We start from the raw sequence: 17662 nt of genomic DNA on the forward strand, positions 1-17662 counted from the left end.
TTAGGGAAAGAGCCTAAGTGTCCATCAACTGACAAATAGATAAAGAAATTGTGGTTTATATATACAATGGAATACTACATGGGAATGAGAAAGAATGAAATCTGGCCTTTTGTAGCAACGTGGATGGAACTGGAGAGTGTTATGCTAAGTGAAATAAGTCATACAGAGAAAGACAGATACCGTATGTTTTCATTCTTACGTGGATCTTGAGAAACTTAACAGAAGAAGACCATGGGGAGGGGAGGGGGAAAAAAAATAGAGAGGGAGGGAGCCAAACCATAAGAGACTCTTAAAAACTGAGAATAAACTGAGGGTTGATGGGAGGTGGGAGGGAGGGGAAAGTGGGTGATGAGCACTGAGGAGGGCACTGGTTGGGATGAGCACTGGGTGTTGTATGGAAACGAATTGGACAATAAATTTCATATTAAAAAAAAATAAACCAAAACCATCTTTACCGTTGATTGTTCAAATATTGGCTTTCTGTAAAAAAATTATCATGTTAAATTTAGACTGTACTACCGTATCAATAAATTTTTCTGCTTGGTCAGTTTTAATTACCTAAAAAACCAAAATATGTACATACATACATACATACATACATACATACATATATGTCTCTGTCCACTAAAATATCTTCTGCAACTTTATGTGGGCCATTGGAGCAACCATCTTTCTCTCACACAGTAGCTCTCAGGTGCCTTTTATTCCTAAGTATCTACATCTTATGGCTTCATAATGTCAATGCTTTGGCATTCTTTTCCTATTTCTCTTTCCTCCCTATCCAAATACCACTATTCTTTTATTCTGGACAGGTGTTTAGTTTTTCTATGATAGTCTCAGATGCAAGGCTCCTTGATTGACTTCCATCCCTCTTGAAGCATCTCATGAGATGCACATTAAAATTAAACTGCCTATTTGCTTTCCAATTTTTCCTTTTCAGATGTTTGTCCCCAGGAAGTCTGAAATATGACATGACGCTTTTCCAAGTCACAATAAGACATGGGCTGGTCTCTCTGTGAGAACATTGCTGTTGTGCCGTCTGGCTTGACAACAGCTTGTTTCAGGGACATGGGATGATAAGGAAAGTGGCTCCAACGAGACTCACCCATGTAGAAATACAGGTGCTGCTTTTCATAGTCGATGTACTTGATTTTCATCTTGCCAAACTGAAAGGAGAGAGCATAAAACTAACATAAGAGACAATACTTGTGGTCATTAATGCTCAAGAACATTGCTCTGTGTGTGTGTATGTGTGTGTGTGTGTGTGTGTGTGTGTGTGTGTGTGTGTGTTTAAAATCTCTACGGAAAGAGCCATATGGTCAGAATTTGTTGGCTGTCACACTTGAGGCACTAGAATAACCAGAACTGGAATAAGAGGAAACATTGCAGCATCATTTTGCTTTAATTAAATGTGGGTAATTCTTACATTTGACTACGGGGATTGTGACTTTTTAAAAAAATTCCCATGGAAGCCATTTTGAAAATTTTTTGTCCTTCTATGGAGTGGAGTGGTGACCAAAAGGGAATATTTCTGATGAGTTTTTCTAGCTTCTCTTAACTGTGGTGTTTAGAATTCTGCTTGAAGCTCAGTCTCCATGTCCATTCATTCTTTCAACAGATATTTATCAAATGGTAATATGATAAAAGATATAGACATGGTCCTTCTTATCTGTCCCATCGTTCCTCCTTTGTGTTCTCATTATGGATCTCACACTGTGATGAACTATTTCTAAGGCATAATGATATTACATAAAATCTTAATGCTGGGAATTTGATTAATTTTCTAGGAATCTCCTTAGTTAATTTAGTCTGTGCTCAGTGCATAAGGACAGCAAATACTCTGAGGGGAGGCATAGAGGTAATGGTTATATCTCCTAGTAAACATACAATAAATGTTTAGTTGAATGAATGAAAGTGAAGATTTATGTCTGCTCTATATTTTTACTGTATGTTCACTTGGACACAGCACTATGGGCATTGTTTGATTTCTGCTCTCCTCCATTTTGTTGATACCTCCCTTCCTGCATATAGATTTCTTTTCATATTTGGATAGTAGGGTTGATCTTTCCTTCTTTTAGTGTCATAGATAAAAAGAAATAGCATGTTGATGATGTAATAAGAGCTATTTGCAATTCCTCTCAAACCTCCAGATTTTTAAGTAGTGGGAAACATGGGGAAAAGACCAGGTGGAAATTCCTGGGAGCTGGCACACCTAGATGGAGAACTGCTTTTGAGTCTCACTCCAAAGGAGGGCTGTAAGTCTTCTAGAACATGATCACAGGACCTAGAAAGTAGAATGTTTGAACAAAATGGTAGAAAAATTGGCAGTAAAGTGAGATGGAAGGAAAAGTTCAGGGCTCACCAGAACTATTTTTTTTAAAAATGTAAACAACTGAATTTTAGAGTTTAAATAATTTCAAGCAATGTCTCAGACAGTAGCTCTGAAACTCTATTACACGGAACCCTAAGGTCTAGGGACATGTCCCAAGAGCAGCTATAAAACTTAGGAGGTGACCTCCATCATTTGTGAAGAGGCAGCATGTATACTGAACATAGCCTTAGGGAGGTACTTCTGGGGAGGGGCAGCCTGCTTCATAAAATTCAGTTAAGACAAATCCTTCTTGCTCTGTGGGGATAGAGAAATCAAAGTATCACACTTTTGTTGATGAGCGTAGGAGTCACAAACATCAGAGAAGTCCAACTTATTTGTGGAGCCATTGTCAAAAGCAACTGATTTGTGATCACAGCCAGAGATTTTTTTTAAGTCTAGTCAAGAGATTTGTTTCCTAATTCAACTGGAGAAGAAGGTACAGTCTTCTGAAGCTGGGAAAACTTATTTTTAAAAAGTTACACAATTTTTGGTTTATGTAGCCCAAAGTGCAGGCAGCAACTGACAGAACTACATTCTCAATAAAACCCCTTAGTTGTTTTAGGAAATAGCAGCCTCTTTCTAAGCACCTGACTCTCAGGATCTACCATTTCTCTAGAGGGGGGAGACCTTTCTGTAGTTACCCTTGTACCTCCTTCTTTGAAGTAAGACTTTCTCCTAAAACATTTGGTAATAGTCCTTTACATGATGATTTTAAGTTGAGGTTAAAAAAATCAACTGACAAATTCCGGAGTTGATTTTTTCTCTCCTTTCTCTATTGTTTAACAAGTCCAAATGAGAGGTGAGATGTCTAAGTATCATACAAAGCACTTGGGCTGTGGCTCATGTATAAATGAACCAAATGAACACAAACTAAAAAACACTAGTACAGCCTCTTCTCACTGAGCTAGAATTAGTTGAGATAACTAGTTATTCAGATACTTGTGATTTAGTGCTTATTGAATATACTGACATGTTTTTCTCTGAGAGAATGAATGTCTCCATATCCTCGTTAAATTTTGGAGAGTCATTGCCAGCTTCAGTCATCTGGTTTCACTACTTAACAGCAACTTATGTTGCCTCTGTAGTAGTGGTGACCACTGGGCAGGGATCTGTTTGAGCAGGATTGCTCAAGCAGGGTGATACAAGTTACCATATTTCCTTCCATAAGAGGTTGGCGGCGTGTCATTTAAGACCATAGAATCACATGCTCCACATTTCCTTCTATTTGTACAGCCTCAAATTCAGTTATTTCATGTGTATATCGTGGACTCAAAGAAGGAGACATGCTCTGAGAAGGTGCTTGAAGTGGGAACCCCCAGCTCTATCTTTCTGGGACAAGACCATAGACATTTCCAGGAATCACTTTTGGGAACATTTCTTAAGTGCTCAGGAGTTCTAAACATACCTTGACAGGTTGCAATTCTCCAAGCAGGAAAAGTGCACCCATATCAATATCTGGGTCTTTGGGGTGGATGTTTGTTTTTACATGATGTTGGAAGTGTCGGTGATTCCACCAGGATGTTGACAGGCCCTGAGGAGAAGAGAGGGTTCATTAGCTGCAAGATTTCTCTCCTGGGATGTCCTTCACTCTCAGAGTTTTCTGCATGCATCTCCAAAGTCAAAGTAAGATATCTGAGCTTCTGGAACTTGTTCCCTGACTGCTGGGTCACAGAATGGCCCATTGGACAGAGCCTTTCAAAGCCTACAATCAAATAATCATGGGATTCAGGAAAATTCATAAAATTCACAAAAACCTGTTCAGATGAAATGTTTTTCCATCCTTTTTTTTGGGGGGGGGGAATCCTCATTTTAAAAATTCTGAAGATAAGTAGGACAGAGAAAATCCTTATTTTACAAATAAAGAAAACTCATCTCTAAAACTTCAATTAGCTCTTGGGGTAAAATGGTCCTAGGAATCCTGCTTTCATGAATATTTAAATGAATCATGGATCTGAAATTATCTTGTAGGGGGCTTGGCTCACATTACTGCATGTTCAGGCTTCCATGATCTCATATAAAGATAAATGAGAATAAAAATAATTCAATTGGCTCTGAGCTCAAATCATCTCTGATTAGGTTGTTTGTGATTTTCTCTGTCTCAATGACAGTGTGAAAGTTTTAATAGAGGAAGGATTTGGAAGCACATCAATATGGTTTCATATCCTGGATGTATAAATACTGCTTTGTGGTTTGGGTAAATTTCACCCTTTTTGAGCCTGTATTCCATCTGCAGTAAATATGATATAATGACATTTACTTCCATGGGTTGTTTGGGGGAGACAAGAGATGATGTATGTAAAATGTTGGCATATTGAGAAATTCAATTTCCTCTCCTTTCCCCTATTGCATAAATTATTACATAAGAATAAAGAGTATTTGTTTTTTATTGCATATTTGACATCTCTCAATAACTGGCCTAAACATGTTTTACATTTTCACAGTCCAATATGATAGCTACGAGCTACACGCTGGTTATTGAGCACTTGAAGTGTAACTAGTCAAATTAAGATGAGCAGTATGTGTGTAATATTGGATCTTGAGACTCGGGATGAAAAAAGGAGAGTAAAATATAGTATTAAAAATTTTTATATTGATTACATGTAGAAATGATAATAATTTTGAACATATATATATGGTGAGAAAGTTATCTTTTGAAATGTTGTTAGATAATTTAAAATGATTTATGTCATTTTAATGTGGCTTGCATTATATTTCTGTTGGACTATGCCGATCTGGACACTACATCCATGGTTGAGGGGGATGGGCATGTTTGGAAATCTGCAAGTGTTAGCACTGCCTTCCATAGTCCTTGTTGTAGAGTCCTCTCTTAGCAAACCCCTGGTGACCCCATCTCTCAGGAGCAATAGTCTCTTTTCACCTCTAACACTCCTTACCATCCTTGTAGTGGAATCTCTCTTCCTCCATCCCACATCTATCTGCTAAATCTCATGCGTGAAAGGAAAATCACTTTCCAAACATTTCCTTTGCATGTCTCATGATATGTCAAACTGAACTTGTACTCATCAATTTTTACTCCCCCTATGGGGTCCTCATTGCACTCTGCTCTTCTTGCATCTGACTGCATACCACCCACTCACTTTTACAGTTATGCACTTGCTCTTTTCATTATTTATTTTAAAGTACATCCCATGCATCAGACACTGAAACAAGCATTTGGAATATTGAGTTAGACATGATAAAATGGGGTTCCCATACTTATGAAACATACAACCTATGGGAGCAATAGACAAACAAGGACACTGCAATAAGCAGTGATTCACTTTGTTAATTAAATCCTTTGAGAGCCAACATTTTAACTGTACTCTTGCAGTCAATGACTATCTGTGGAAACTGGTAATAGGAGAGACAAATTTTGATTCATGATAGGTCAGGGAGAAGATCTTGACAACTCAAGGTCCTGGAATTTAGAACAGTGATGGGAGTAATTGTGATCTAAAGCAGCTGGCTCTACCCTTACCCCTCGGTCTGGAAGCCACAATTACTGGAGGCAAGGGATAGAGTGATCCAGCTGGAAGTGAAGATTATCAGCTACATGCGAATAGGCTGCCCCTGCACCCAATTCCATACAGAAACCACCCTAGGTCATTCCTCATTCCCAAGTTAGGTCCTTTCTTGGTGCATTCTAAGAAATCCAAACTTTGGCCTGAAGTCATTTTTTTTTTTTTTTTTTGGCTTGAATTCAAAGCCCTGCTACTGGGTATGCGTGGTCTTGGGCAATTTCCTCATCTGTGGAATGGATGAGAAAAATATTAAAGGAAATAACATGCTTCACACCCCTCCCCCAAAATTATTTTAGGATGTAGTCCTGGAAAGAGGATAGGCCAGATTTTTAAGGCAGGTCTTAATATCAAATACTCTGTCTCTTTGTCCCTAGTATAATCCTTGATTCTTGATTCTTATAGTTTTCAAACTGTGCATGCTGCATCTTGGGAGGGGGCATTGAAAAATATGCTACAGGGAGCCCATTTTGATTTGAACATTGCACAAGAGTCCAAAATATGTGCAGAAATTTCACTTTCTGAAGTATACTTTCAGAAGCACCTTTTATTGCACAAACATTGCAAAGATCAGGCATACACAATTACTAGCACAGCTAGTGAGTGAAAATTCCAAAAAAAAAACTCCGCCCAAAAACCCCTCAGGGCAAGGGTAAAATGATAGTAAGTCAAGTTTTGAAATTTAAAATTGTGATGTATGTAGAAGGTGACGTTGTTGCTGTTTATATTACAATTTTCTTTGCTGCCTCCCTCCTGTCCACCTTTCCTTCCTACAGGTAGTTTGAAGCCTACACTCATTTTGCTCACAAATCACTGGTTTTATCTGCAAAAAGGTAGAGTATGCTCAATTTGCTTTTAGAGCATTTCCTATTTATTTACTCCATTCATGAGTCATCAAGGTTATATTCATTTCAACTAGTGCAAAATTGTTTCTGGCAACATAATTTATATAGAGAGAGCTGTGTACAAATTTGGACAAGTGGGAAAGCAGTGATTTTTTTTAAAAGGACCAGCAAGGGTGGAGCTTGAAATATTACTTATACTGGCATCAAGTCAACTGTCAATTACCTCCAAGACACATGAGTCTTTCTTTTCCTCTGACTTCCTCAAAAGGAATTACCTTAATTCTCACCAGGACATAAGACACTGTTTTTGCTTTTATTCTGTGGTAAACATTTCTGACTGGATACAGAAACACTTTGTCAATCAAGCATGAGTAGAAAGAGGGCAGGACTGTGTACCTATAGAAATTTTCGAGTTAAATGAAACTTATCACATAAAATGACAATTTTAATCATTCTAACCATTTTGAGGAACAGACTTAATTCTAATATGAATCCAGATCCAACTCTGTGTTACTTAATCTACTTAAGCTTAGTTTGCCCAACTGGAAAGAGGGTTGATAAGACTTATTTTAAGTATCTTTCAGTTCAATATAAAACCACTGTGTTAAGGCAAAACAAGTAGGCTCTGAGTCAGTGCTTAGGAGTTTTTCCTAAAATGAGCTGCCTTGAATGCAAGATTTGGCTTAATGGAAGGCTCAGAGGCATTTTCCCCCATCTGGGCCAGAGTACATAGTCACTAAATCCTAGAATGTGATAGAAAAACAGACATCCTGTTTAACTCCTAATATTAAAGATGAGAACACTGAGAGTCAGAGATAGAATATGACTCAGTCAAGATCACACAGGAAGCCTTGTCAAGTCAGAGCTAAAACCCACTCTTGGCAGTCCTGTACTGTTACCTTGGTTCATCCATCCATCTATCCATCCATCCACTCAACAAATGCTATTGAAGACCTACTATGTGCCAGGTACTCTGCTAGGTGTTGCACTGCAGTGGCTCATAGAACAAAGCACCTGCCCTCCTGGAGTTTGGGCAGGGGGAGGCAAGACCAACTGCCATCATCACCACTGCATTTTCCACCAGTCTGGGATTTACAGTCCTTGACTCTTGAACAGTGCCATCTGACCTTTCTTGTCCACTCTTTCTCTTTTTCTTCACTTTTATCTCTTCTGCATCCTTCCCTTTATTTCATCATAGCCTTATCCTTCCAAGACTAATCAGGCTTGCTGAATTCCTGTTGCTTCCCAGCAGTAAATGTTTAGACTTCTTCTAAGAACATTCCCATTCATGATTTTACAGAGCACCTCTTCATTTATAAAGGCACAATCCTCCTGTGTGGTGGTTTTTTAATGGGATGCCAAGGATTGGCTAAAGAGTTTTTTAAGGTAAGAAAAACTGTTGGAACTTCCTAAATAAAAATAAACCTTTCCTTATAAACAATTAAAATCTTAATTTTAGCATATATATTACAATGTCATATTACATATTAGTATGTATGTAATATCTACATTGTTAGCATATTTGCGAATCTATTTGTGCACAAACATTTTTTACTAATATGACTGCACAAACAAACGTGGTAACCATTGTCTTAGGAGCATGAGAATCCCATCATGCTCCATGAACATCCTGTACCTTGCAATGACTCATCATAAGTTTTTGCATCAGGTGGTTCCATTTGGACTTCGTAAATATGGAAAGGTGTCCCAAGTCATGTTGCAGATATGAACTCTGACACTAGAAGAGATGAAATTGTTGTTAAAGAAGTTGAGAAGTCAAGAGGAAATTAATAAATGAGCTCACTCATAGATTCAAAGCCCATAGGAGAAGAATGGTGGGGGATCTTATCTGGCTCCAAGCCAAGTTCACTTTCTATTTCTTACACATTGTGTTCTTTCCCACTAGTGTGCCTTTGTGCATGGGGTTCTGTCAGTATAGAACATTTTCCTTGTCACTGTCAAAATCTTCCAGCGAAGAGTAGAAAGGGTATGGCCTTTGGAGTCAGGAAGATTTGGATTCTAAATCATTCTTGCCAAGAATGATCTTGGCAAATTACTCAGTAGCTCCAAACCTCAGCTCTTCACCTGCTAAGTAGGGATAATAACATTTTACTCATGGACTGTTGGGCAACTTAAATACCTACAAAGTGCTTGGCTTATGCTAAGTACCAAACAAATGTTTCCTTTCCAGTTTCCAAAAGAGTTGCTTTTCAAGGAATAAAGCAAGTTGACTTTACAAAAAAAAAAAAAAATTAACATACATCCTGGAATTAACATTGACATTAATTTTCCATAAAACCTTCTGCACTTATTCCAATGAGAATTAAATGCCTCTTTCTGCTTCAACAGCACGTTTGTTCCTGTCCTTGGCATTAATGTCATTCTGTCATGTTGTATGTTTACAAGTTTGAACGTGAATCTCTCCCACTGAAAGACTCTTTACCCAAGAGCAGGAACCAGGTGCATTTTCCTTCATGTCCGCAATGCAGTGTTGCACTCACAGAAAGCCATGTTTAGAGATTCACACATCATTCAACAAAGATTGATCAGATGTTCTGCTATGTCCCAGTAGTTGATTGGCATTTATGGTGGAATCCACACATTCTTTTTTTTAAGTGTTTTTTAATTTATAGTTAGCTAACATGCAATGTAATATTAGCTTCAGGTGTACAATATAGTGATTCAACATCTCCATACAACCCCTGGTGCTCATCATGACAAGTGCACTCCTTGTGCACTCACGTATTTCACCCATCCCCCTGCCCCCTCCCCTCTGGTAGCCATCAGTTCATTCTTTATAGTTAAGAGTTTGTTTCTTGGTTTGACTCTCTCTCTCTGTTTGTTGATTGAAAGATGGATAAAAGATAAAGGTGAGTGTTACATGGCTGGGAAATGACTTCCGTTACTGAACTGGTATGGGTACAATTGGGCAAAGACTAGCATCTGTCATAAATTAAATACTTCCTATGTGTCAGTCACTGTGCTAGGTGTTTTCACATTAACTTGGTTAGTAGATAACATTTCCATAAAAATTATCCTTATTTTACAGACAAGAGACTGGGGTCTGGCAAGGTGTGGCAACTTGCTGGTGTCAGACACTGATGAGCAGCTTGCTAGGAGGTGTCAGACAGCAGCTGGTGCAGGTCTAAAGGGAGAAGGAAACAATTCTGAATCGTCCCCTAAAGCCACTGCTTGGTTTTAGGGTATGTGCTTACCTGGGAAATTGTGAGAAGGCAGGAGATGAATATTGTCACAGCCCAGCCACTGCCAAAATGCCACACTATTAGCCAAGCCAGAGTTTCTAAAATCAAGACCTGGACGAAGTGAAGGAAGAAGAATGCTGGGTTGGCCTTGAACATGTTCATGGCCTCTAATGTTCTCCGCAATTCTCGGAAATCTTCCACCAACTGGGACTGAGAAATAAATGTTCAAGGAAGGAATTAGTTCCCTCAGGGAACACAAATGAGCACAATAATCCATTATATTACCTTATTAGTACCTTAATTTTATGAATACAAATTTAATTATATTAATAAATTTAATTGGGCAAAATTAAAAACATAAAACTATGAACAAACAAAACTTTTTTGAAAAGTTATGATAACATTTTTTTCCCCTGGAGAATAGAAAGAGGAGTAGTAGTTTGTAAACTGTCCTCAAACTATTTTGGAGCTCAGAATTTGTGGGTTTTTTTTTTGGCAGGGGGCCTGTGAAGATGGTTATTGTGTCTAACTGTTGCCTTTCAAACCATCAGTATTGCTTCAGGTATTGATTGATTGATCTCCAATAATGCTTTGGAGAACTGTGTTGTCTATATGGATCTGTGTCACTGTAGTTAGTGGTACAGTTTACACAGAATTTTCTACATCATCAGCAGTTCAGTATGTGCAAAGGACCCTTTCATTAAAATGATGAACACAGAAAAATGCAGGGGCATTGAGGAGGGCACTTGTTGGGATGAGCACTGGGTGTTGTATGGAAGCCAACTTGACAATAAATTATGTTTAAAAAAATAAAATAAAAATGGACAAAAAAACGCTGTTCACTTGGATTAGCTCAAAGGATGAATTTCTTGTGAGCTGATTGATGGACCCCTATAAACAGGGCAGGATCTCTGGTGGCATTAGTGTGTGTGTGCTGATATGTGTTGTGGGGGGTGGGGGTTTCCTGGTTCTGTGTTTATGTAACATGCATATGTGCATGTGGGTGCATGAGCAAGGCTAGTATTGGTTTATAAGCTTGCCAGTCAGACTGTAGAGTCAGTGAAAGGGCTGGAAAGAAATATCTCTTTGCTTAATGACTAATGAATGGGTTTGAAACCAGGACAGGTGACATAATGACCAGAGCATAAGAAAGAGAGCAAGATTGTTCAGATACATGAAAGGAGAGAATTTATATATATATGAACATAATTCTAGAAGCAAATTCTATGAACATAATTCTAGAAGCAAAAAAAAAATTCACTGATTCAACTTTTAAAAGATCTGTTTCCTGGGTTCATCTCTCAAGCCTCCATCAGCTTTGGAATTTTGGTGACCATGGATAACTTTAAGAGGCATCTCTAGAGTGCTTGCCAACCTGGTCATATTTTCCAACTCATCTAGTGTACAGAGTATGGGGTCAGCAAGCCCAGATGAGCACTGGTCTGAAATCATCAGCAAGTAGGTGATAGAGGCAGGAATTCAACTTATGCTTTCTGACACAAGTGTTGTGCTCATATTAATTGTCTATAGACATATATCTGAGTATATATGTATTATTTTGCACACATACATAGTATCTACATAGATGCACTAAAGAAAAATTTTGGCAGACCTTTACCCCCCAGAAACCAATACTCTTTTAGATAATGAATGGTTGTCTTATAGTTATCAACCATTAGTGGATTTTCTTTTCCTTCAAGAAAATTTTAGCAGAAACAATTAAGCTTTGCATCAATTTCTTTTGTTTACCCTAGAGTCTCCTGCCCTAAATGATGGGGACATATCTGGAGGTTTGTCAATTGCTGGTGCCACAAGTGAGTTAATGATGATAGTATCTAAAATTTATTGAGCATTTACTACATTCCAGACACTGTTCTAAGCACTTGAAGCACTTTTAACTCTTTCCATAATTCCCCAATATCTTCTAGGAAGTTGGTGCAACTGTCGTCGCTCTTTTACAGAGAGAGAAATTGAGCCATGGAGAGGTTTGGGAAGTGGCCTGAACCCATACAACCTGTGGCAGAGTTGGGCTGTGAATCTAAGCTGTGCAGCCTCAGAGCCCTCGCTGCCAAATACAGGGCTGGGTTTCCTGACACACAGCTGTGTGGGATGCATGTGGGCCTGAGGGGTGAGCCTAAGCGTTTGTCTGAGGTCTACACAAAATGAGTTATGCGTCTTCAGAATCTGCCTGTTCCTCAGTGAGTTTGTTTCCTCATTTCCTGAAGCAGAAGTATAATGCTAATTCTATTCTCCTCACAGTGATATATGGGTCAATATTGGGTACAAATTATTTCAGAAGAATTAAACAGAATGTAAGCAGCTTTAACAAAACAGATTGCAAAAAAAAAAAAAATGAAATGCTCAATATTAGTCAAAATCCTTTTAAGCCTTATGTAAAATCATCCTAGTGAATGTCTAATCTTATAAAGACCCTGTCCTTTGGAAGATGGTATTTCAGGTGGCCAAAGTAGTAGAGAAAGAAAGAGTGGCACCCTTCCTTGGGGTCAGAAAGAAGTGACTTGGAATCCTGGTTCCTTGATACACCAACTATGGGGCTTTCAGAAAGTAAATTATTTTCCCTGGACTATAATTTCACCAAATGTAAAAAGGGCTGCTGTTAGGATATATTCACAACTTTCATTTGGTAGCTATTTATGGAGTCCCTACTACATGTCTGATCCTGTGCAGGTGGGTTCTTGAGGACACAGAGATAAGCAAAATATACATACATATCTACTGCTTTCATCAAACTTACTTTAGCAGTGAATATAGGCACAGACATCAAGCAATTGTAAGCAGTCACTGGACAAAAGTTGTATCTGGTAGTTGCCTGACATAAAGGAGGTACTTAGAGACACAGAACTTCTGGGGTACTGTAGGACCAAACAATTCATTCCTTTCTTACACAGAGGTTTAAGAGTTCTGAATGTCTAAGGAGGATGACATTGTTTTGTAATATGTAGAAACTACTCATTTATGCTATTACAGGATCACCTAGGCATAATGGTCAGTTTCTCACAAAAAAGGATCAATTCTTGGATATGTCAGGAATCGCTAAACTGGCCTTTGTCCCCATCCCTCCATATGTTCAAGGGTCCTGAGACCCCACTCACACTTTTGTTTCTCTCCTGGCTGGGCTCTTCTGGGGCAAGCTCTCCAATGAGCAGTGGCTTAAGGTACAATTTTACAATGTCAAGGTCCAGGTGCATGGCTCTGAAGACATCCTGTAAATCACAGAGAATTGATAGAGGCTTACACACACGCTTATCTACAGAATAGTCCCCTTCCTTGCCTCATCCTGTGCCCATCTTGGGAATCAGCAGACTCTATTACAGAGGATTTCTTCTAACCCCAGGTTGATGCTTCAAGTTGAACAATCAAAATTACCCTTGGAGATACTCTATGAAAGCTTCATGCTGGAGATCCACCTACCTGAGGCACTGCTTCATTAGGCAAGCCCAACACAGCCAGGATATTCCTGAGCTTTGGAAGAGATCACTGTTTACTTTACTGAGCACCAGAAGAATTAGTTTGCTTGAGTTAGCGAGCCATGATGAATCTTCAAAGCCCAACATCAGGGTGGTAAAAGTTGCTCACATAGAAGCACGCAGCAACCATGACTAGCTGTGAAAAGCACATCTCCCATCAAATATCCCTCTTGGTTCCTGGCCAAAGCCAAGAGGAATGAAACATTTGAATTAAGTTTTTTTAAAAAAAAACTGGTTAAAGTTGACATTGATAGTGTAGGACTAATGCACAGGAGAGAAAGGGAGCACAGCCCTTGAGGTCTGAGCTGTCTAAAGTACACGCTCTTCACAAGTTTTTCACTGGAGGGGTCTCATCATTCTTTCTAAAAAGTGCTAGGCCAATCTCTGCAAGGGTTGTGACAGCCAGGCACATAGAGGTGACCAACTGCTTTTCCCCATCTCAGGTCCATGTTAAGTAGGACCTCAAACAGGCTATGACAAACAGTGGTGGTCCCTATATCCTGCTTGTATTTGAAAGTTAGAGATATTCTCTTCCTTCCCAAAGAATAAAACAGATTTTGGGGAAGGAGAATTCTCCAAGAGGTAGATATTAGACTTTCTGCTATTGCAGCTTTGAGAACAGGAGTGATCAAAAATGAGTAAATATAACTAAGATCATAACTTGAATACGTGGAAGCCACACACATGACTCTAAAGTGCTGTTGTTCCATAGTACTAAGACAGTGGACCCTGGAGTGGTCTTTCTGTACCTAAATTCTGGTTTCTACTTACTAGCTGTGTAATTGTGGACAAGTTTCTTGAACTTGTCTGTGCTTCTGTTTTCTCTAACATAAGGGTGATGGTAATAGCCAACCAATTCATAAAGTGATTGTAGGGATTAAGCAAATCAACATATTAGCCATCTTTCTTGTATATATACTTCAAGTGCTAATAACTTACTACCTACATTCTCTTCAATATAACAACTCAGAGATTTTCTTCCTATACTCCAAAGCCTAATGTGGTATGAACTCTAAATTGTTTTAGTGAATATAATGAACCTTCCATCTTCAAAGTGTAAAGCAACCTTGGATACATCTAAGAACTACATAGAAGCCTACTTTATAAGAAGGTGTTTATATAATGAATAACATTAATTGAAAGGGTGCAGTATCAACTCTTTAGACTTACTTCTCCTAAGGGTCTCTAGAGTCAATGATGGAAAAAGGATTTTGCATTTGCTAGAACCAGTCCAGTCTCTACTGCTCATTCTGTTTCTGCATACTTCCTCTGACCCACCCTGGGAAATTCTGCACTATATAATTTCAAAAGTTTTTCTTAACTATCACATTCTGTGGGTCTAAAACTTAGTTTCCCAAACCAGGAAGAGAGCCTTTCTGTGATTAAGAAAGGAATTAAAGTATTTCAGAATGATCCATAGTGGCAAATCATATTCTACTTGTTTAAAAGCAGATTAGGATGGAAAACATTCTCATGGATCAAGTTAAGAGTGTAGAAGAAAGGTAAGCCATTGAAATTTTGTTTTACTCTGAGCAGTCATACAGAGTCCTGGAACAGTATGCTGACGATAATGTTCTTCTGGGTTCATCGTTTTTTCTGATTCCCAGCAAGATTTGCAGGCAATGCTGTAATCACATAGCCTAAAGACCAACAGAATTTTCCAGCACAGTAGGCATTGCCCTGCTATGTGGACCTCTTTTCATTGTACTGATGAGCAGCATAACAAAGGAGTTTGGGTAGTCTTAGATATTTGATGTAAAAGCATTTCCTAATAGAGTCTGGATATTGTGGAAGTCGTGAAATCCTTTTTTTTTTTTTTTGAAAGACTTGTAAAAACAGGCTATGTTATCAACACTCTTGGGCAAGTATATTCCTGCTGAAGGAAGGAGAGTGGGTAAACTGAAAGGAAGAGGGGATAGTTCTAACATCTGTTGTGTATATCCTGTGTACAAGAGACTCTATGGGCCAATTCATAACCATCACCTTGGATCTATGAGATTCCATTGCTTCTTCTGTAAAGATAAAGATACCAAGTCTCAGAGGAGAAAACGTCTTGTCCAAAATGCCACAATAATTAGGTAGATAGTAAGCTAGGATTTGAACTAAAGGCTGTGTGATTTTGCAGCCATGAAGCTATAAAGGTTTATTCCAGTCATAACATGTATAATTACTTTTCTGAAAGGCCTCTTAAGAGAGAAATTATTTCAGATTGGGATGATGCTAAAATCAGCATGTATCTGCTGGGCGGATAGTAATATCTTCCCACATTAGGTTTTAATCCCCTCACATTGCCTCTGGCTCCAACCTACCTCTCCAGGCTCACCTTTCACCATTACCTTTCATGAACCATCTTGTTTACCAGACCTGACCTCTCTCCATTCAATAAATATTCCATGCCTGTCTATTGTTCTGAAACTTTGAACATACTGTTTCCTTTGTCTTGACTGACTTCCTCCATTTTCTTTCTATAAAAATTCCTTTTCATCCTTCAAGATTCAGATTACAAATTGTCTCTCCTAACTCAGTAAAGTTATTTATGATTTCTCTGGGCTCCTCTAGCTTCTATAACTTTTCAAATTGTATTTTAATGAAGCTGTGTACTTGCCCCTTCTCAGGTGGTCTTTTTGTGTTTCTTTTTAAAATTTAGTATAATTGACATATAACATTACCTTGGCTTCAGGTGTACAACAGAATGATTTGATATTCGTATGCATTGCAAAATAATCACCACAATGAGTCTGGTTAACATCTGTCACCTTACATAATCCCCAATTTTTTTTTCACTTGTGATAACTTTTAACATTTAATCTCTCAGCAATTTTCAAATATGCAATACAGTATTACTAACTATAGTCATCATGCTGTACATTATATCCCCGTGATTTTTTTTAGTATAACTGGAAGCTTGCACTTTTGAGCTTCTTCACAGGAGAAACCTCCTGCCTCTGGTAGCCACCAATCTATTTTCTGTATCTATGAGCTTGGTTTTTTGTTTTCTTTTTTAGGTTCCACATATAAATAATATCATATGGCATTTGTCTTTCTCTGTCTAACATATTTCACTTAGCATAATGCTTTATGGGTCCATCCATGTTGGGGCCAATGGCAAGACTTCATTCTTTTTTATGTGTTTGTGTGTGTGTATGTGTGTGTGTGTGTGTGTGTGTGTGCACGTGCGTGCATAGGTATCACATTTTCTTTATCCATTCATCTGTAGCTTTGTATCATGTACTGAAATCCAGGTTTGTTCTTTCTCAAGATTGCTAATTGTTGCTTTGGCTGTTTGGGGTCTTTTATGGTTCTGTACACATTTTAGGATTGTTTATTCTATTTCTATGAAAAATACCATTTGAATTCTTTTTTTTTAAATGTTTATTTATTTTTGAGACAGAGAGAGACAGAGCATGAATGGGGGAGGGTGAGAGAGAGAGGGAGACACAGAATCTGAAGCAGACTCCAGGCTCCAAGCTGTCAGCACAGAGCCCGACGCGGGGCTCGAACTCACGGACCGCGAGATCATGACCTGAGCCAAAGTTGGATGCTCAAACGACTGAGCCACCCAGGTGCCCCTACCATTGGAATTCTGACAAGGATTGCATTGAACCTGTAGATTGTTTAGGGTAGTATGGACATTTTAACAATATTAATTCTTCCAATCCATAAGCATAGAATATCTTTCCATTTATTTATATCTTCCTCAGTTTCTCTCATTTATGTCTCATATTTTCTAGTATGTGGGTCTTTAACCTTCTTGGATAAATTTGTTCCTAGGTATTTAAGAGTTTTTGAAGACTAAGGCCATGTGTTATTGATTAAATTATGCCTACTGTCTCACTCTGCCTGGAATATGGCACATTATCAGTGAATGCCTGATGAATACAGGAAAGGAAGAATGAAGAGATGAGTATAGGATTTCTCTAACAAGGAAAAAGCTGGAAGCATTCAAATGTGTTGAGTACAGAGGACATAGGTCTTAACAACCAGCCTCTCTTCCCTACCCAGCATCTCCCATTTCATCTGGCAGTCTTTTGATTGATTACCTTCTCAACCATAATCCTGCTCCTCAATCTATTCATAAATTTGTACCAACACTCATCCAAAACTGATTATTTCCAAAACAATATCAACACAGGAAAGATGTGACTATTTTGCTTTTACAAATAGCTTAGAAATCCTGCTAACTTTCTGCTGTTATTGAATGGGAGATGGGGAGATGTGCTTTATTGTAGAACTATGA

The 17662-nt window shown here is 38.4% G+C and overlaps 1 protein-coding gene across 1 annotated transcript in view; it reads right to left on the reverse strand.

Annotated features, from left to right (window-relative positions):
- LOC132661755 (fatty acid desaturase 2-like protein FADS2B) overlaps positions 1 to 17662 on the reverse strand; it is a 38236-nt gene that overhangs the window by 15579 nt on the left and 4995 nt on the right. The window contains exons 2-6 of the mRNA XM_078434069.2: positions 13051 to 13161; positions 9950 to 10147; positions 8371 to 8472; positions 3777 to 3902; positions 1100 to 1166 (exon numbers count right to left, since the gene is read on the reverse strand). Of these exons, the coding sequence (XP_078290195.2) occupies positions 1100 to 1166; positions 3777 to 3902; positions 8371 to 8472; positions 9950 to 10147; positions 13051 to 13161 (604 nt within the window). The remainder of the gene's footprint in view (positions 1 to 1099; positions 1167 to 3776; positions 3903 to 8370; positions 8473 to 9949; positions 10148 to 13050; positions 13162 to 17662) is intronic.

The sequence above is a fragment of the Panthera onca genome, chromosome D1 (assembly GCF_046562875.1).
Source record: "Panthera onca isolate mPanOnc1 chromosome D1, mPanOnc1 haplotype 2, whole genome shotgun sequence".
NCBI lineage: Eukaryota > Metazoa > Chordata > Mammalia > Carnivora > Felidae > Panthera > Panthera onca.